General features: G+C 38.9%; 2 protein-coding genes across 2 annotated transcripts; both read left to right on the top strand.

Moving 5' to 3' along the window:
* The first annotated feature begins 1,521 nt into the window (after positions 1-1,521).
* On the top strand, positions 1,522-3,841 carry LOC133876995 (uncharacterized). The gene is made up of 3 exons (XM_062315226.1): positions 1,522-1,873; positions 2,431-2,663; positions 3,421-3,841. Exons 1-3 carry the CDS (start codon positions 1,601-1,603, stop codon positions 3,614-3,616), a joined length of 702 nt encoding a protein of 233 aa, XP_062171210.1. The 5' UTR covers positions 1,522-1,600; the 3' UTR covers positions 3,617-3,841.
* Positions 3,842-4,989: 1,148 nt separating this feature from the next.
* On the top strand, positions 4,990-21,153 carry LOC133877266 (sister chromatid cohesion protein SCC4). The gene is made up of 12 exons (XM_062315507.1): positions 4,990-5,388; positions 5,571-5,712; positions 5,796-5,912; positions 6,244-6,745; positions 7,088-7,126; positions 7,272-7,393; positions 18,210-18,356; positions 18,635-18,724; positions 18,824-18,948; positions 19,817-20,022; positions 20,491-20,615; positions 20,736-21,153. Exons 1-12 carry the CDS (start codon positions 5,012-5,014, stop codon positions 20,919-20,921), a joined length of 2,178 nt encoding a protein of 725 aa, XP_062171491.1. The 5' UTR covers positions 4,990-5,011; the 3' UTR covers positions 20,922-21,153.
* The last annotated feature ends 87 nt before the right edge of the window (positions 21,154-21,240 follow it).

Raw genomic sequence — 21,240 nt, 5'->3', positions numbered from 1 at the left:
AAATAAAAAATTAATAAAAATTCAATTTTTTAAGCAAACAAAAAAATGTGAATTAGTACAAATATAATATATATATATATATATATATATAGTTTTCGGATAAATGCAAAATCAGCCATTATAATTAGCCTAAATCACAAATCGTTCATTGCAGTATAAAAATAATTTAGACGTCATCATAGTAGACCATAATAACAATTTAGTCACTATAGTCAAGACACTCGACATATTCCGTTAATGTTTATGTCAGCACAAATCAAATGATAACAAGTGTCACTCTTAGTAAAAAAAAATGCAAAATTAGTTCATGTGGTTTACCTGATTTACAATTAACTCTCTATGATATCAAAATAAACTCATAAGTTATTGTGGTATGCAAAAAATACAAATCACTCCCTCCTATCAAATTATGTAAAAAACACTTTATGGATTCTATTAGTGTGTCACGCCAACGCTAATAAAATGACGACTATATAAAACTAAAAGGTTAAAGAAAATGAAAAATGCAATAACAATCCCTGTAATTGGCCTAATTTACAAATAGCTCATTGTGGTATCAAAGTTAATTCAGAGGTTTTTGTAGTTGGTCTAATTTACAAATCGTTCACTATAGTCAAATTCTGTTTGCTGACACATTTTTTGAGGCTCCTATCCTACTAGAGTTTTTTTTAACTTATCCGCCTTTTTTTTTGGCCCCTTGTATGTTTTTATTATCATCAACCTAGCTTTCATCAGCCATTTACCTCATCCACCATGTCTTATGTTGAATCTATATAGGATCTTTAGTCGGATTTTTCAAAACTATATATACATTTCTTAGCCAGATTCAACATAACATGCGCCTCTCCATCATGTTTCCCGTCATCTTTTGCCTCTGTCGACACTAGTCGTGACTTCTCCAGACATTCACGCACCGGAGCTTGGCTTGCACGCATTATTGAGTTAATCTCACTCACCGATGTATGGTGGCTACGTTCTTCCTCCTAGCCTTCCCCCAATTTTGCTGTTAGTTGTTTGCGATAGCCCTCGATGTCCTTTGCTGGAGAGAGGTCTTCAAGTGCTGGCGCGAGGACTTCACGCGTTGACACTAGTGACATTCAACCATGCTTGTGGCCTCAATTCATCAATTCTGATGCTGTGATGATTTTGTTTTGCTATTTTTGTATTTATAGGCTTTTTGTTATTATGTTATTTTTTATTTTTCGTATCTTTTCAGTGCTTCCTACCGTTGTTATCCGACAGGTGTTTTGGTAGGGTTTGTCAGGACCCTATCCACATCTTGTTTAGCCACCTTTACTGGCAGCCTCGGTTATTGGCATTTGTACTAAGAATCGATAGGGTCACACAATTCATTAAACGCATTATCTCATAATTTATGTTTTATCTTATGCTTATTGTTGGATTATCCAGACTTAATTTATTGTTTTTAGTTGTAATTTTTATTCACTTGCCTATTAAAAAATAAAAAATAAAAAACGTAGATAACTGGATAAGATAGATTCTGTGTTATCCTATGTCTCTGCCGATTGGTCGTCTTTGTTGGCCTTTGGTAGGTAATTTTACTTGAGCGTCGGAAACTGTAAAGGAGAAGACGAGAAATATGTTTGGTTTGGCGACTCCCACTCTGGGATCTTGGTCTTCCATGATAATTCAGGTGTCCACTCGGACACAAACCCAATATGGTGGTGGTGGTGGTGGTGGTGGTGGTGCTGCTGCTATTGCTATTGGCAAAGGCTGTAGAAGCAGGAGCTCTTTTGGTAATTGCAATAAATGCAGGGGATTTTTCTCCTCCTCCTCCTCGTCTTCCTCTGTTAAGACAGCTGTCGCCGCCTTTGATTCCGACCACCTCAGTTCCTCCAATTCCGCGGACAAGGTTTCTTCTTCTACCCATCCTGCCTCTTACATGTATGGCTAATGGCCTAGTTCGCGTGTTAATATATTGGTACCTCTATTAGCTTTTTGTCAGCTCTGCTACCAACTGGCTAGTTTCTAGCTTTTTCATACATATACCTGTGGTGTCCGCAATGCTCGATCCAACAATAATTTCTCCCCCCTCATCAACTGCAATTAACACATGCTCTTTTGGGCACTAATGCCGCTTCCATTGCCTGTCTCGCTTATAATGCAAGTTTGCAACCTTTGTCATCAAACGAAGATGGCAACCTCAGGAAAAGAAAAGAAAAGAAAAGAAAAGAAAAAGGGATAAACGCTAACTTTTCATGACCCAAGATTGCAATGCTTGATGGGCAACTTTCATGTATTTGCCCTTCAAAAAATTCCAATCTTTTGATATTCTTGTATAGTTTGGCGAATTATTGTTCAATCTGCAGATCTGTTGAGCACCATACCATCTTACTCAACACGTGATTAATTTTGCTGCCTTTAATTTAGTTTTGCATTCTAATCTCAGTTGCTTATCTTTCCATACAGCAACAAGCCAACAAATATTATTTTGTTGTTGCAAACGCAAAATTCATGCTGGATGAAGAGGAGCATTTCCAGGAGCTCTTGTCTGAGCGGCTTCGTCTCTATGGAGAGCGTAACAAAGAGCAGGACTTCTGGCTTGTGATTGAACCCAAGTTCTTGGATAAATTCCCTAGCATTACTAAGAGATTACGAAGACCTGCTGTCGCTCTGGTTTCAACCAATGGTCCCTGGATCACGTAAGAACTCCACTGCTCAAACGTCTGCAAACTATTAGTTATGTTTTTCGGTTCTCTTTTCCCTGCCTTTTATTGTACTATTCTAAAAGTCTGAACTCACATCTATGGTTGACAATGCTAAATTTCCAGAATTGTATCACTGTAATGCTGTTTAACCCAAACTTAGCAAATATAGAGGTGCTTCAAACTCCAAGGGCTATTACAAACTAGAAACAGTGGGCTCTGAGTTTGTTTACCTGTGTTAGACCTTGGACTCGAGATAATTTTGATGTTCTATGCTCTTGCAGCATAAAAAATTCTTGGTTCTAATCTCCAGCATGCATATCTATACCTTTTTTCTTCTTTTTCCTTTTTGGCAGGACAGCAATTGACAATTTTGTTAATGCTTTTTCAGACTTGTTTTTTGTTTGATAAAGTGTTACAAAGGTCAAGAGTAGTTTTTGAGTGTTTAATGCTTTTGTGTTGTTTGTTAATGTTTTTGTTTTGAAAAGAGAAAATAAAAGGGAGAAGAAAAAAGTATTATCAAACAAAGCCATAGATTTCATGTTATTCTCAACCTTTTTCATTTGTTTTGCTGATGAAAGTTGGAGACTCCATTTTTCCAAACTATATATGCAATGATAAAATTGAATAACTGTGTTCAGTTTTATTTATAGATAAAACAAGTGCATTAAAAATGGACACACCCTTCAATGAAATAAAGGCAATATCTTTGTTGACCCACCACTATCTCTGCCCCTAATTGTTGGTTTGGCAGGTTCATGAAGTTAAGACTGGACCGAGTTTTATCGGAAAGCTTCGAAGCTGACAGTCCTGAAGAAGCATTAGCCTCTAATCCTACCAATCTAGAATTTGAAAAGCCAGAAAAATGGGTGGCACCTTACCCAAAGTATGAATCTGGATGGTGGGAGCCCTTCTTGCACCCTGGATCGAGAGAGGGGGTCAAAGTATAAAACATTTTTCCCTTTCTGCTAAGCCTTGTCTATTTTCCTTATCAATCTGGATTGTATTGCTAACTAGCATTTGAAATTGGTGAGGTTTGCAAACAACTTTGTAAGATAGTGCAGGCAGTTCATAATTTTATTTTGAAGGTTGGCAGCTCAGGAAGTAAGATCTAGGAGTTGCATTTGAGAATGTGAAGAGTGTTTAGTATAAATAATATGATGAAATTAGCATTATGTATGTTGAATCAATGTTCTGTATGTTGGAAATTGGCCTCAGGTGACAGGTCCTTTAGGTTCTACAATTATAAGGCCGCTCTAAATATGTGGCCTGCACTAAAAGCATCGAAGAGAATAATTGGCTTGAATACTTGATGCATTGTATTAAGTTGTAGAGTAATGTTTATTGCACAACTTTTACACAATTTTCAGTAGAGAAGATAGGAGCTCGAGTCTTATAACTTATCATGCCTACAAGGATGAGGAGATAAGTTGGCTGGATTAGATCAGGACCAAAGGTTTGAACCTACTTGAGATAGCTGCAGAGTCCACAATGGCTGGAATATTGAGTGAGACATAGGCAGTGGGTCACTTACTCTAACAGTCCCCCGGAAGCTCACGAGAGGGGCTGTCACCAGACAGTTGTAAGAGTACGTTTAACACTGCGATTTTAAACTAAATCGCAAAAAATATATTATTTAGGAGTGTGTTTATAAACAATTGTGATTTGAAAACAACGAAAAATTTGTGTTTTCAAATCACATACAAGGAGGTGTCTTTTTTTTTTTTAAAAAAAAAATCACAGTTTTAAAGGATAAACTGTTTTTTTAAAGGTCGAATTATAATTTCCAAATACTTAACTATGTTTTTAAAATTGCGTTTTTCGATCGCACATTGTAAAATCGCTATTTTTTTATCGCACATTTTGAAATTGCAAATCCAAACATATCCTAAATGTCGAGTGTCAGATTAAAGATTTAGGTAGTGTTGATACATATATGTATAAGACTATATATGTTAATTTTAACCCGACCCATTGAATTAAACAGATCAAATCCTTTAGCTATAATCCACTAAATTTATGTTGGGTTCGTGTCGAATATGTATGGGTTGTGTTTCATATCTTATAATATGCTGGGCCCACATCACATGGCCTAATGATCTTGCATCGATCGAACTTTTTTTCCAACCCACGAAAGATTAAAAGCCCAGTTGCTTACTTCACCACAGATTCGGAAAGAGGACATTATCATTATGGGTTAGACAGAACTCAGCCTGCCCCAGGTAGTGGGCTCTATGGGCAGAGTAACAAAGTGTAAGTCGGCCCAACTAAACTTGTGTAATAAGTTAATAACATAACAAAACAAAAACTCCTTCCGGAGGCCCGAGAGGGAGAGAGAGAGAGAAATGGAAGCAGTGGCGGAGGGACTCTGGGGGCTGGCGGATTACCACGAGAACACAGGGGAGATAGGAAAGGCGGTGAAGTGCCTGGAAGCCATATGTCAGAGCCACGTTTCATTCTTCCCCATCGTGGAGGTGAAGACTCGGCTTCGCATCGCCACACTCCTCCTGAAGCACTCCCACAACGTGACTCACGCCAAATCCCACCTGGAGCGTTCGCAACTGCTCTTGAAGTCTATTCCATCCTGCTTCGACTTGAAGTGCCGAGCCTATAGCTTACTCAGCCAGTGTTACCATCTCGTCGGGGCTATTCCTCCTCAGAAACACATCCTCAACAAGGCTCTTGACCTTACGGCTTCTGCTGCCGCCGCCAATCATGATCAGTTCAGCCCCTCCCTCTTTTGCTTGCTTTCTCCTTTTGGTCTCTTAATACTCATCAATCTATGGCGTTTCGATCTCATTTCAAATTTTGTTTTACCCTTTTCACTTATTTGATTTGAATTTGGTCTGATAGAGGTTCATTTTCAAATGGTTCACTTGACTTTCTATTCTCTTTTTATCGAAGGGTTTCAGTGAAGCTGTGGTCCTGTAACTTTAGTGCCCAGCTTGCAAATGCCTTGATTATTGAAGGAGACTACCAGAGTTCAATAGCTGCCTTAGAGTGCGGTTATGTCTGTGCAACCCAAATTTCTTATCCCGAGTTACAGGTTTTTTTTTTTTTTCCTACGACTACAAGTATTTATATTTTGGTCGCTGTTGTTCCACTCATCTTCCTGTTGCTGTGCATCAGATGTTCTTTGCAACTTCCGTCCTGCATGTGCACCTCATGCAATGGGACGATGAGAATTTGGTTGAGCAAGCCGTTAATAGATGTGATCACGTCTGGGAATCAATTGACCCCAATAAAGTAAGTGCCATCTTCTTTATTGTTGTATGTTACTTCTTCTAACTTCCTTATGCAGTAATGCACTTGAGAAAGATTTGGGCCCGTTTTGTTGCGTTCTTGAGACAATAGTTTTGACAGATAGTTTTTAGAGAACGGGATGAAATTTTGGGTACATACACAATTTCATTCACTTTTTTATTTTAAAAGTCATATGCAGAGGTATTTTCGCTTTGTTTTTTTTAATGACTGAAACTTTTTTTTTATGTCTCTTTGGACCATGTATCTCCTATTGACTTCTCATGATGCTAATACTTGTTTTTATTACTACACTCTTGCCTCCTTACACATAAAGATACAACAATGCCTTGGTTTACTCTTCTACAATGAGCTGCTGCACATATTCTACCGATTTCGTATATGTGACTACAAGAATGTTCAACAACATGTGGACAAATTGGATGCTGCTATGAAGGCTGATTTGCAGCAAACACGGCATATACAGGAGCTGTCAGAGGAACTAAATGCCTTAAACCAAAGTCTCTCCCGCTCTGACCTACACTACAGGGATAGGTCAGCTTTGTCTGAAAAGCAAGTACGCCTTCAAGCGCGGCTTAAAAGTATGACCAGATTGAGCTCAACTGGCAAACATTATCTGGAGCCGGCACATTTTGGAAATATGAGAGGGAAGTGGGAAGATAAGCTTGAGCTGGCACCGCCTCCTATAGATGGGGAGTGGCTACCAAAAAGTGCTGTCTATGTGCTAGTTGATCTTATGGTGGTCATTTTTGGACGTCCAAAGGGACTTTTTAAGGAGTGTGGAAAGAGGATACAATCTGGAATGCATACCATTCAAGGTTTGGTTTTTTGGACTACGATGCAGATCATATTTCTTTTCTTTGGTCTCGTATTTTTCACTTTATTATAATTTATGAATGCTGATATTAGCTGCATCTTTTTCTTGTTACCTACAAGGCCACTCAACCCGGATCAAGGCTCATATTGTAATTTGATTTCACTATTAGGGCATCTCTTTTTAAGTTAAATTGCTCTCTTCTAATAGTTATTTATATTTGAAGCATCAATTGTTTGCGTGTTGTTTAACTGAATTTAGCATTGTCTGGTAAATCTTTGTAAAACAAATTTCATAGTTGTTGGCAAACAATGCTTAGAAACTCGAATGATTATGTTTCCTGCAGAGGAGCTGGTGAAGCTTGGAATAACTGAAAGTGTGAGAGGTGAGCTTTATGTTTTGACAATGCCCAAAACAACATTATTTCAGTTCCTCTTTAACAGTAACTTATCAAAAAGAAAAAGAAAAAAGAAGTTCCTCTTTAACAGTAAAGTTACTTGTGCAATCATTGTGAAATATTTTTTGTGCAGAAGTGGATTTGCAACACTCTGCCATTTGGATGGCTGGTGTGTACTTAATGCTGCTAATGCAGTTCCTTGAAAATAAAGTGGCTATTGAACTTACACGGTCTGAATTTGTTGAAGCACAAGAGGTAGGAAATTTTCCTCCATTATTGCTATGATTAATTTGGTTGCTTCTCTTCTTTTGAAATTTTGCAATTTTATTATGAAGGGGAATGGTCTCTCTTGCGCATGCTATTTTTGAGCTTCTATTCAAATGCTGATGTGCCCTCTAGCAGGCATTCTTTGAGTTTGATAGTATAGGTATTCAAATACTTAATCTTGTGTTCTTGGGTTGCGCTTTGCGCTTTTTAATGATAATTCGCTTACTTATCATAAAAAAAGTATAGATATAATCACATCATCAGGTTAACCTAATTAATGTACTATAGTAGCAGAAAGTTTATGCCATAGTTTTCAATTTTATCTTCATTAAGCCTAATTATTGCTAATTTTAACACTAGCCATGGTTTATGCCACACACTATTGGGGTGTACTCATTGAGTTGACAGTGCAACTCTTATTATTAGGTCGTGTTCTTCAAATAATATTTTAGTGCTTGCACTTTTTGAACATTTGAATTTATTTTTTGTACTAACCCCAAGGGGTAGCTCTATCGGCTAAGGATCATGCTTCATGAGTCTATAATTGCTGGTGGGCAATTTTTTCTGGGTTGACAACTTATAATTTTAACTGTTATCTAAGTTGTTTGTTATACTAGTAACTTTTCGAAAACTTGTTTGCTACTAGCCTTTTATTTAATATGCACTATGTATTCTCTTCTAAAATGCAACCATTATGACATGTTCAGTTGAGAAAGAAGAAGAGAATGCCAATTACAATCAATTAAGTTATGGAAAGAAATCACAATCTCCAACATTAAGGAAACAAATCATAATCTTCAACACCCCCTCAAGTTGAGGCAAATATGTCTTGCATGCCTAACTTGCACAAGACTGAATGAAGAACACTACTAGACACTCCATTTGTCAAAATATCCGCAAGGTGTTCATTTGTCTTCATACATGGTGTGCAGATTATACATGCTTGAAGTTTTTCTTTAATAAAGTGCCGGTCAATTTGGGGTTCGATGTAACTTTTCTTCAGTCTTTTGGGTTTTTCGGGTGTTCTTCTTTTCTTTTTCTTTTTTTTCTTCTTTTGTTTTGGTGTCCTTTTTGTATACTCCATGTATGCTTAGGGGCGCCTTTTCGCTTTTTTAATGCATTTTGTTTACCTATCAAAAAAAAAAAGTGGCGGTCAATTTCGACTTGTTTGGTTCATTCATGTTGGATTGGATTGTGAGCAATATTTATTGTAGCTTTATTGTCACAATTTAGTCTCATGGAATCCATGGAGTCAAACTCAAGCTCTTTCAAAAAGGATCTTCAACCATAACATTTCACACAATCCATGAGCCATGGCTCTAAATTCTGCTTTTGCACTGGATTCGACAATTATTAAATGACAACTTATCCCAAAAGCTTATGTTTTTAGGAAGAGGTGTATTTAATTGTTTAATAAATATTTTAACACTCCCCTCACATGTAGGACCAAACAACACGTGCAATATTTTAATTGAAATGCAAGGTAAACTGTGGGAGTCAGGGTTTGAACTTATGACTTGTGCTCTGATACTAAGTTAAAAAAGGAGAAGAAGAATTTGGAGAAAGAAGAGAAAATTGGTAGAGAATATTGTCTTATTCTCCTCCATGATTTCACTGATACAACCACTGATTATTTTTTGCTACACCATGTAACCAAATTACCTCCCACAAATGTACAATAACTTGACATGGACTGCCGACCCGTAATTGATTTAGGCTAATCTGCATCTATATAGGCTTCTATGTTCAAATGATCATATTGAGAAAACAACAGTCCCTTACCTGGTGAGGATTTCAAGTAGTGAAGGATTTGATAAACCGCTTCCATATGAGGCTCTCGTGGCCAATGCATAAACTGACTCACCACACTTACCAATATATGCAATGTTAGGACGAGTGTGAGACGAATAGATCAATCGGTCAACCAATCGCTGATATCTACCTTTATCCACCAGATGACTATCATTACTTTCTCCCACCTTAACATTTACCTCCAGTGGATTATCAAGAGCTTTACATTCGAGCATTCTTGTTTCCTTGAAAAGATCAAGAATATATTTCCGTTGGGAAATCAATCTACCATGTTTTGACCTTGCTACCTCAATGCCCAAAAAATACTTCAAATTACCTGAGTCTTTTATTTCAAATCGAAGAACGCCGTTGCCTAGAGGAGGATGAAAAAGTTCAAAAGGTAGATATGGCGAGAGAGATGGAGAAGTCCTTTCTTTTTGAGAAAATGAGCCGGAGGCAAAAGTCTAGAGCTTTGTGGTTAAAGGAGGGGGATAAGAACACAATTTTTTTTCATAGGGTGGCCAACTCACACCGTAAATTCAATCAAGTGGATTCTCTGAATATTAACGGTATAATTTCCAGAAATCCTGCGGAGATTAAGGAGCACTTAGTTCATTTTTACAAAAATCTGTACTTGGAGAATTGTTCTTGGCGGCCTAGGGTGGAGGGTCTATCTTTTTTATCCATTGATGCGGATGGGAGCATCTGGCTAGAAAGAGCGTTTGAGGAGAAGGAGGTGTGGGATGTAATCAGGGATTTGAATGGAGATAAGACGCCGGGTCCTGATGGATTCACTGCGGCTTTCTTTCAGAAGTGTTGGGATTTTTTAAAAACTGACGTTATGGATGTTTTTGCAGAATTTCATGCTCGATGCAAGTTTGAAAAGAGTTTGAATGCTAATTTTGTCTCTTTGATTCCTAAGAAGACTGGTGCCATGGATGTGAGAGATTTTCGCCCTATTAGTTTGGTAGGGGGGATTTACAAGATTATTTCAAAGGTTCTTGCAAACAGATTTAAGTCCGTTGTGGGCAAGATTATTTCCAACACTCAGAATGCGTTTATTGGTGGTCGACAAATATTAGACTCTGTGCTTATTGCAAATGAATGTGTGGATAGTCATATTCGATCGGGGGAACCTGGACTCCTGTGTAAGCTAGATTTGGAGAAGGCTTATGATCATGTGAACTGAGAATTCTTGCTTTATTTGCTGCAGAGATGTGGTTTGGGGGAGAAATGGAGGGATTAGATACGTTTTTGTATTTCTACGGTGAGATTTTCTATTCTTGTAAATGGAACCCCGTCGGGTTTTTTTAGTAGCTCTCGTGGTTTGCGACAAGGAGATCCTCTTTCTCCTCTGTTGTTTGTGGTGGTTATGGAGGCTTTGAGTCGGATGCTGACTGCCGCATTGGAGCAGGTTAATTTGACAGGGTTCTCAGTGGGTTCCAGGGATTCTGAGGCCTTAGTTGTGAATCACCTGTTGTTTGCTGATGACACATTGATCTTTTGTGGTGCTCAAGAAGAACAAATTTGACATCTGAGATGTATCGTCTTAGGCTTTGAGGCAGCTTCTGGTTTGAGAATTAATTTAGGAAAATCAGAAATTGTTCCAATTGGTGGAGTAGAGGATGTCGAAAGGTTGGCTAATCTTCTTGGATGTCGGGTTGCTTCTTTGCCTATGACTTACTTGGGTTTGCCGTTGGGTGCTTCTTACAAGTCCACCTCTATTTGGAATGGTGTTATTGAAAAAATGGAAGGAGGTTGGCGGGTTGGAAGCGGATGTATTTGTTGAAGGATGCCCGGTTGACTCTTATTAATAGTACGCTCTCCAACATCCCCACATATTACTTATCTTTGTTTCCTATTCCAGTGAGGGTGGCTAATCGTCTTGATAAAATTCAAAAGGGTTTTCTTTGGGGTGGCATTGGTGACGAGACCAAATTTCATCTAGTGAATTGGAACAAGATTTGTACACCTTTGCATGCCGGTGGGTTGGGAGTTCACAATTTCATCCAGTTCAATCAAGCACTCTTGGGTAAGTGGTTGTGGAGATATGGTAGGGAGAGAGAGGCTTTATGGCGTTTGGTGATTGATACCAAATTTGAGAGTTTAAAGGGTGGGTGATGCTCGAAAGAGGTATTGGGTTCTTTTGGAGTGGGTGTATGGAAACATATAAGGAGGGGGTGGAAGAAATTTCGCAACTTTGTTCGTTTTGAAGTGGGGAATGGATCAAATATTAGTTTTTGGCAAGATTGGTGGTGTGGGGATAGATCCTTGAAACAATTCTTTCCAGCTCTTTTTAGTATAGTAAGGAACAAAGATGCAATGGTGGCGGATAATTTGGTGGTTCATAATGGTGTAATTCAGTGGAATGTTCTCTTCACGCGACAAATCCAGGATTGGGAGATGGATATGGTCTTTTCTTTCTTCGATCGACTATACTCCACTTCGGCTCTACATGGAGAGGGTGACAGGTTAGTGTGGAATCCCTCTAAAAAATGTGTGTTTGAGATGAGATCCTTCTACGAAGAGCTTATTAGGAAAGATGGCCCATGTGTTCCATATTTTCCTTGGTCTTACTCCTCTTCCAGACTCTCTCGTTCCGCTCCTTTCAAAAAACCCTTAGCCTACTCTGCTTCGCTTGTGAGGGAGGGAAGATGGATCCCATCCTCCCTCCCTCCTCCTCTTCTGGTTCCTCTCCGGTCTAGGTTCTCTTAGCTTTTCTTCTTCGCTTGGGTCTTTTAGTTTTGGGGTTTTCTTTTGATGGGGGTAGTTCTTAGTGGTTGGGTTTTCCGGCGCGGTCGCGCCCCGCTCGTGACCTCATCGGCTTGTTCCGGTCGTTGCCGATGTCGCCATCCCTATGGTTGCCACCTTGCCATTATGGGTGGCTGTTTTTGTTCATGCGCTTCTTGGGTTGTAGATCTACGGGTTTTGGGGCCTCCTCGCCGTCCACGTGCCTCTCCGGAGGACTCTCTGTCGTGGTCCGGCTCTTCTCCTCCGTCGGCACTGCTGCGGGTGGCCGCCACGCGCTGTTCCGGTGCGCATGGCCGTGAGTGTTTCTGTTTTTTGGGTGCTAGATCTGCGGCGTATGGGACCTCTCCTGCACACACGCGCCTCTCCGATGGCTTCTCCGGCAATTTCCGCTTCTTCCGGTGGTCCTTCCGGCTGGTTTCGCGCCGCTCCGGTTGCGCGTGTCTACACGCGCCGATGGCGCACAGGTGCACGTGGCTCCACGCGCCACTTTTTTTTTTCCTCTTGTAGCTCTGGCTTTTCTTTTTATTTTGGGTTTGCTTTCTTGTATTTGGGGTATTGTTGTGTGTTGGTTTTGGGGGTATTGTTTGGGGGTTTTCTTGGGTTTGGGGGTTTTTTTGTATGAGGGGGGGTTACTTTGTATCTTGGGTTTTATTGTATCATGGGGGGTTCTTTTGTATCTTGGGTGTTTGATGGGGGGTTTCTTTTGAATCTTGGGTTTTATTGTATTATGGGGGATTACTTTGTATCTTGGGTGTTGGATGGGGGGTTCTATTGGGTTTTATTTTATTATGGGGGTTACTTTGTATCTTGGGTGTTTGTTGGAGGGTTTCTATTGTATCTTAGGTTTCATGTGGGTTTTGGGTGTTGTGGGTATGTAGTTTCTTATGGGTTTTTCATGTGGGCTAGCTGAGTTGCTTCTGTGTATACTTCCTGTGTACTTAGGGGCGCCTTAAGCTTTTTTTAATGAAATTTTCTTATTTATCAAAAAAAGGCTCTAACAAGGGTGGCTTTCTTCGTATGGTCAGCTGCTTTGGGCAAAATGTTGATGCATGATAACTTGCGTAAGAGGAATGTTATAGTAATTGAGTGGTGTTGTTTATTTAAGAAGAATGGGGAGTTTATTGATCACTTGTTGCTTCACTGCGAGGTCGCCCGGGATATTTGGAGCTACGTTCTTATTTTATTTGGGGTTGAGTGGGTTATGCCACGAACGGTGTTGGAGTTGTTGAATAGTTGGGGGGCGGCGATTGGGTGTGGTCATGCTAAAGAGGCTTGGCGGTTAGCTCCTCTGTGCTTGCTGTGGTGTATTTGGAGGGAGCGGAATGCTCGACTGTTTGATGATGTAGAGACATCTATGGTGGAGCTACGGAAGCGGTTGTGCAATACATTTTTTTTTGGATAGCGCCCCATCATAGTTTGAGTGTTTTTACTTATGTAGACTTTTTAAATTTATTCTCTGTTCGTCCCTTTTAGGGGTTCTCTTGTATACTTCCCATGTATAAGGGTTGTGCCCCTTTGCGTTTTTTAATAAATTGCAATTACTTATCAAAAAAAAAAAAAAAATTCGTTGGCAAGAGAGTTTTTCAAGTTTTGTATCTACTTAGCATTGTTTCCTGTTATGACAATATTATCAACATACACAATTAAAGTGTTACCTTTCCTTGAGTGAAATGTTTGATAAAAAGTGTGTGATCAGCTTGACTTTGTTTGTAGCCTAATCTTTGCATACCATGGAAAAACTACTCAAACCATGCTCTTAGAGATTGTTTTAGGCCATACAAAACCTTCTTCAGTTTGCACAGTTTACCCGTAGAGGATGAATCTTCAAGTCCAGGAGGAACTTCCATGTATATTTCTTCTTATAGAACTACATGAAGGAATACATTTTTCACATCAAATTGATGCAGAGGCCAATCCAGATTTGTTGCTACAGAAAGTCGGACTCTAATTGAATTCATTTTTGCTATCGGAGCAAGTGTTTCTTCGTAGCCAATTTTGTAGGAGCCTTTTGCAACTAGTCTGGCTTTGTATCGTTCCACTAAACCATCGACCATATGCTTGACGGTGAACACCCACTTACATCCAGCTGCCTTCTTCCCATTAGGCAATTTAACAAGATTCCAAGTATTATTTTTATGAAAGGCTTTCATCTCTTCTTGCATCACTTTCCTCCTCTTTGGATCGCCAAGTAACTCCTATAGATTTCTAGGGATAGACCAAACAACAATTTGGGCATAAAGGAAAGATATGATGGTGAAGGGTGTGATAGGAAACAAAATGAGATATGGGATGGTGAGTGCAGGATCTAACTCCTTTGCGTTGTTCAATAGGAAGCTTCATATCATCGACAGATATTGAAGAGTTGAGAGCATGAATAGTTACTCATTACCTGTGCCAGGATCAGATGTTTGACAAGTAGTATCAGGGATAGTCTTACTTTTCTAGCGTCTGGGGTAAACTCTCAACTCTTCCATAGGCGGCGCATATGACTTATTAGTTGGAAACTCATTAGTAAGCGATTGTTGGTTCTCCTTCTCTAACACAAGAGCAGGAACAAGTAACAGACTAGAAAACTTTTCTTCACGCGGACTCTCCCCTTGAAAAGGAGGTTGGGTTTAGGAGAAATATGGTTGTGTTTCAAAAAAGTAAAATCCATAGAATCAAAATGTCTCTGCTACGGGGCATGATAACATTTATTCCCCTTCTGCATAGGAGAATAACCCACAAAGACACATTTGAGGGCATGAGGCTCTAGCCTCCCTGAGTTGGATCATGAATAGGGACAAAAAAAAATAAAATCCAAACACACTAGGAGAGACACCTTTTGAAGTAGAGAAAGGTGGGGACAACACCTCAAGGAGTGTTTTGAAATCTAAGACACGAGAATGCATCCTATTGATGAGGTATGCAACGGTGAGTAAAGCGTACCCCCAATAAGAGTTTAGAACATGCATAGCAAGCAATAACAAATGAGTTACCTCTAGAAGATGGCGATTTTTCCTCTCAGCAATACCGTTTTGTTGGGGAGTATCGACACAAGTGGTTTGATGGAAAATGCCATGTTATAGAAAATACGTATTGAGATTACCCGACATATACTTACCTCTGTTGTTAGAGCGGACAATTTTGATAGAAGTATTAAACTGGGTTTGAAACATTTTGTGAAATATCTTTTTTTTGATAAGTAAAAAATTCATTAAAAAGTACAGAGGGACGCAACCCTAGTCACAGAGAGTATACATAAGTGTCCCTAATCAGAGGAAAGAAACGAACAAAAAAGTAAAAAATTAGCAAACGACATACTACATAGGCTATGCGCCAACACCCAAACATATAACATATGAATCACATTTCTATAAAGAGCCCCAATTGGTACCTCCACATCCTCAAAAGGCCTAGAATTTCTCTCACGCCACAAACCCCACAAAACACATAAAGGAACCTGCTTCCAAATACGGTTAATAGTACCACGACCCAACAAAGTACCCCACCTACTCAATAAGTCCAAGACACTACTAGCCATAACCCACTCCACCCCGAACAAGCTATAAAAAGAACTCAAAAAAACCCGAGCCATGTCACAACGAAGAAAAAGGTGATCAACGGATTCCCAATGCTTCTTACACATAACACACCACTCTACCACCACAATACCACGCCTACGTAAATTGTCATGAGTTAAAATCTTTTCTAAAGCCGCAGTCCATTTTGTGAAATATCTTAGACACAAAGTACATCACTTTTATCCTTTTAACAAATAGGCTCAGGTGGTCCGAGAAAAATCATTAATAAAAGAAATAAACCACCGAGAACCAGATAATGAAACACATGTGAAGGGCCCCACACATAAGTATGAACAAGATGAAAAGGCTCAGCACTTTTATTGATGCTAGGAGAAAAAGACACACAATGGTCTTTAGCAAGTTCACAAGTTTCACTGAAACTTAGAAACATTATTATGCAAAAATAAAGAGGGAAACATGCGGTGCAATAACAAAAAAGAAGGATGTCCTAATTGCTAATGCCAATGCCAAAGCCAAATTCTTGCTACAGATTCATCCGCTCGAACAATGTGATAAGCCCGTGTGAGCCAACCTTGTGTCTTGGGCTGAGAATCCAAGTGGTACAAACCATCCCTCAACCACCACTGCCAATCATCCTCCCCGTGAGTAGGTCCTGAAAGAAACAATAATGAGAATAGAAAATGACATGACAATTCAACTCATAGGTAATATGCACAATGGATAATAAACTAGAGGCAAAATCAAGTACATGAAGGACATAAGACAATGTCATATATGGTGTGACAGAAATGGAGCTTTTACTAGACATTGGTGACAGAGAACCATAAGCCATTCTAACATTTTATTTGTTGAAACAAGGATTATACGAGCAGGCATTCAGAGTAGTGGCTAAATTGCCTGTATGAGTGAAGGAGGAAGATGCAGGAGCCGATATTTCCAATCGAGATAAGCCAGCGAAGTGTTTCTACCTCTTCCTTATTGAAGCCCTCGTATTAGCAGAAGGAGAACTAGCCTCTGGTGTGGAACCAGCTGCCTCTACAAAGAAGTATGATTGGCACAGGGCCTCTTTCCTCCACCTGAACAACCCCCACGACCTCGTGTACGGCGACCATGAAGTCTCCAACATGTTTCCCAAGTATGCTGAGACCTATTGCAGGTTATAAAAAGTTTGTCCTTGTCGTCTTATGTTGCATTGGTTACTTTGCCACCATCTCGACTCTTGAAAGCGCTTTCGAATTGTGTTGAGATGCACGTACTAGAGCTGATTGTGCATGTGAACTGGAATGGAGCATTGTTCTACGACGACTCTCCTTATTCTGAACATATGAAAATACCTCACTCAGTGACAGAAGAGAATCCTTGCCCAAAATCTAAACGCGAATGGGATCATACTTTGAGTTCAAACCAGCTAAGAACTCATAAATACGTTCCTCGTCTATCATCTTCTTAATCTTGATTGCATCTGTTGCACACTCCGTCTACAAATTCTGATAATGATCCAACTCCTACTACAAACCACAAAGTTTATGAAAATAAGTAGTTACGGACCAGTCACCTTGGATTGCTCCATGTATCTGTTGCTTCAATTCATAAATTTGTCTTGCATTTTCCATTTTTGAGTAAGTATGAGTTGTTGCATCCCAAACCTCTCTTGCCATACAAAAAAACAAATATCCTTGACTAATCTCCGGTAGCATAGAGTGTAATAACCAGGTTAGAATCATCGAATTCTCGGCCTCCCACTTGTCATAAGAAGGATCACCTTAGGTTTGGATGCTTTCCCATTCAGGTATATCCCATCTTTCCTCAACTCTTAAGGCTGGCTACGACCAACAAAATTAATTCAGCCCATCCAACTTCACAGTTCTGATTTGTAGAGTTTGATTTTCATTATAGGTCACCTGACTCTCTACCCCTTTCTTGTGAATTTTCAAGGTTTGATTTATCTCCGACATTTTAAAACCAGACATCCAACCAAAATTGCTCCACTAAACAACTGGGCTCAGCAAAATATTTAAACTAAACTACACAACACATATCATGTAATCAAAAAAGAGTGCAGCCTCTTTTTGTATATATTTTTTTAGGCCTACTCTAAACGACCCATCATTTATGGAGACTTACCTGTTGTGTGCTTCCATTTGAACGACCTGTCGTTTGGTTCTAAACTGAATGACATGTTTTTTCCATGCTATACGACTCATTCTGTTCTTACAAAACAACCTGTTGTGTTGTATTTCCTCTACCACCGTCGCACAAGTCTGCCGGAAAAACTCACCACTGCATCAGAAATTCACGTTTTCTTTAGAGATTGACTCATATTAGACCGCTGAGTCTCCTCACAGACTCACCCAAGATGCTTCAGGTTTTTCCAGAGAATCTCAAAAGTGGGTCTTTTGTGGCAACCAGCACATACCCAAGACCCAACGCCGGTAACGTTGCTATGGGCGACACATGCACAAAACAAAACAATCACAAAATAAAAAATAAAAGAAGAAGAAGAGAAGGCTGATTTATTTATTTATTTACTGTCATACGCATCATACATTTACAGAGAGGTTAGTATAGAAGAGAGATACACACTATTAAGGAAAGAAAGTAATGGCCAATTACAATCAAATAAGTTGAGGAAAGAAATCATAATCTTCAACATTTTCTTACTTATAAAAAAAAAACATTAAAGAAACAAATCAAGGAGTATCAAATCATAATGTTCAACATGTTCTCTCTGCTTGCAGGCTTTGGTGCAGATGAAAAATTGGTACATACGCTTTCCAACAATCTTACAAGCTTGTGAAAGCATTATTCAGATGCTTAGGGGGCAATATGCTCATTATGTAGGCTGTTATAGCGAAGCAGCTTATCATTATTTTGAAGCAGCAAAGGTACACTTTTAAATCTACAAGTTCCGTGGACCTCAATAGGTAATTCATTCGGCTAGAGACCACGTATCATGAAGCGAAGGTCAATAGTTCGAATCTCCACTTCCCCCTGCCCCTTATAAATAAATAAAAAAAAAAAGTCTACAAGTTCCGTGGTTTTGGTAAAGTTTAAAGCAGGCTGTGTCTATTGGTGTTTATTTGTTTTAGCTGGTGCTTGAAATCACAGATGAATCTTATTTAATAAGAAGTCCAAACTAAATGCTCCATTTGTATTTATTCAGCTCACAGAGAGCAAATCAATGCAAGCTATGTGCCAAGTATATGCAGCTGTCTCTTACATCTGCATTGGTGATGCTGAATCATATTCACAGGTGAAATATTTGGTGTAATTGCAATGTTGTTAATTTGATTGGTAACTTGAAATTTAATTTTGCAGTGGACCATTTTTTAACACTGAATGGTATGGGCAGGCACTTGATTTGATAGGACCAGTTTACAGAATGATGGATTCTTTTGTTGGAGTTCGAGAGAAAACTGGTGTGCTTTTTGCTTATGGCCTTTTATTGATGAAACAGCATGATCTACAGGAATCAAGGTAAATATTTGTACCATTAATTAACACCTGCCCCCAACAGAGTGGTTATCATTTTGCTATAAATCCGGAATACTTTTGACTTCCATATGGAGATACATCAATTTTTTGTTTTGTTTCCCATGGCATCTGAAATGAGTCAAATTCTAAGAATTCACCATGTGCTTGCGTAATATCTATGGAATATTCACACAATAATTTGACATGGTTTCAAACTTTTGTCAGTAAGTTTGTCTTAGTCTCTGTTTGTCAGACTGCTCTTTTTTTCTCTCATTGTCCAGAGAATCGGTTTACACCTCCAAATGCCATGAAGACCAAGGGGAACGAGTAATTCTAAATGTCATATAAGTGTCCATCAAGTATTCATAAAAAAATGAGGTGACTTTTAAAATTACCATTTGATCAAAATCACTATTTGGTCAATCACACGCTCCATGATGATTTTAAAAGCCACCTCATTTTTTTATGGACACTTATATGACATTTAGAATTACTCAAGGGGAACAAGCTTCCTTGGAGTGAATCCTCCAATGCCCTTGCTGGCTATCTAATGACATTGTTGGTTTTAACTTGTGGGTGAAAACACAATCATTTTCATAAAGAAATGATACAGAAAATAGAAATAATATAAAAGGATTGACCACTGTGCCTTGGTGATTACAACAATTTGTATGACAAATACTGGAATCCTCCTCCTTTTTCTATTTTGTTTTCCATAAAAACATTTCAATCTCTTTAGATCCTGGAGATAAGTCAGACACAAATCTATAAATTAATCTCACAGTTGTAGCTCTTGACATCAGCCAATATGTAATCAACTCTACCAACCACAATCCCCTCTCTCTACATTAAGATAACAACTATGGTGCAGAAATCGACTGGCCAAAGGACTGCAGTTGACTCATAATCATTTGGGGAATCTTCAACTTGTATCTCAGTATTTGACAATCCTTGGGAGTTTGGCGCTTGTCCTGCATGACACTGTACAGTCTAGAGATATCTTGAGATCATCTCTAACATTGGCAAAGAAGCTTTATGATATCCCAACCCAGATCTGGGTGCTTTCTGTTTTGACAGGTATATCCCATTCCTTATAATCTCTCACATTATTATTAAAACCAGTAAGCTAGTTATTTTCTGAATGCAACAAAGGCTCTCCTATCTTGTAAAATGCACATTTGGTACTGATTGTTGCTGGGTTTATGATGGTATCATCATTGTATGAAGGTTTTCTACTTTTTCAGCCTATAGTGAGCTGCCCGAAAGATCACCACAACTCCACATGCTTGTGCATATTTAAAAATGGCAATTCCATGACCTCCTCATCCTCCTAATTGATACATTAATGTGATTGGAATAGTATAATGGTAGAACAGGGCCAAAGAAGTATTAGAAGGGTCATATTCACTATTCTAACTCATCATGCAACATCTGAAAGTATTTTGTAGATCTTTAGTACCTGAACCATTAAGTTGATATAAAATCTTTGGATTGGCACGTTTATTTCATTTCTCTGTTCTTTGTTACTATTTACCGTTCTTGCAGCCTTGTATCGAGAATTAGATGAGAGGGGAAATGAAATGGAAAATGCTGAATATCAAAGGAAAAAGGTAGATGATCTGCAAAGGAGACTTGCTGATGCACATTCATCCATTCATCACATTGAACTAGTAAGGGCAGTCGTCTACTTTTGTGCTTTTAATCTCCTCCTAAGTATAGCTGACATATGACCAATGTTTTAGACCAGCGTACACTTGCTGCTTATTTTTTGTTATATACTTAATGAGCAGATTGACAGAGTAAGACTTGAAGTTCAGCAGTTTCAAGAACTTGACATCAAACATACAACCGGCCCTTCCATGAGAGTCAATCTTGACATCCCAGAGTCTATCGGTCTGTCTACCCCTTTACCTGCTCCATCATCATCAAGGCTAGTGGATTTAGACACTGGAAGACGTGGGAAGAGGAAAATCTAGTAAAGGTGATATATATATATATATATTTTTTTTCAAATGTTAGTGTTTTAGTTTTAATTTTATTTTTCAAAGGAAAAAGAACGACTAGTAGATTAGATTAAAGGAGGTGCACATGAGCACTCCCACCTCTAGATTGTAAAGTAGACAGGTGCAGCACGATGCAACATCCTTTACACTATTTGGGAGGATGATGTACAGTTATTAGATATAATGATGTTTGCTAATTTTACCATCTCTTGTAATCTTTTCCCTTGGAATAGATAGTGGCGTTCTTAGCTTTGTGCGCTTACAAATAAGCAACCATGCAAATATTTGTGTG

The sequence above is a fragment of the Alnus glutinosa genome, chromosome 9 (assembly GCF_958979055.1).
Source record: "Alnus glutinosa chromosome 9, dhAlnGlut1.1, whole genome shotgun sequence".
In the NCBI taxonomy this organism is placed as follows: Eukaryota; Viridiplantae; Streptophyta; class Magnoliopsida; order Fagales; family Betulaceae; genus Alnus; species Alnus glutinosa.
This window is presented reverse-complemented; position numbering and strand designations above follow the sequence as displayed.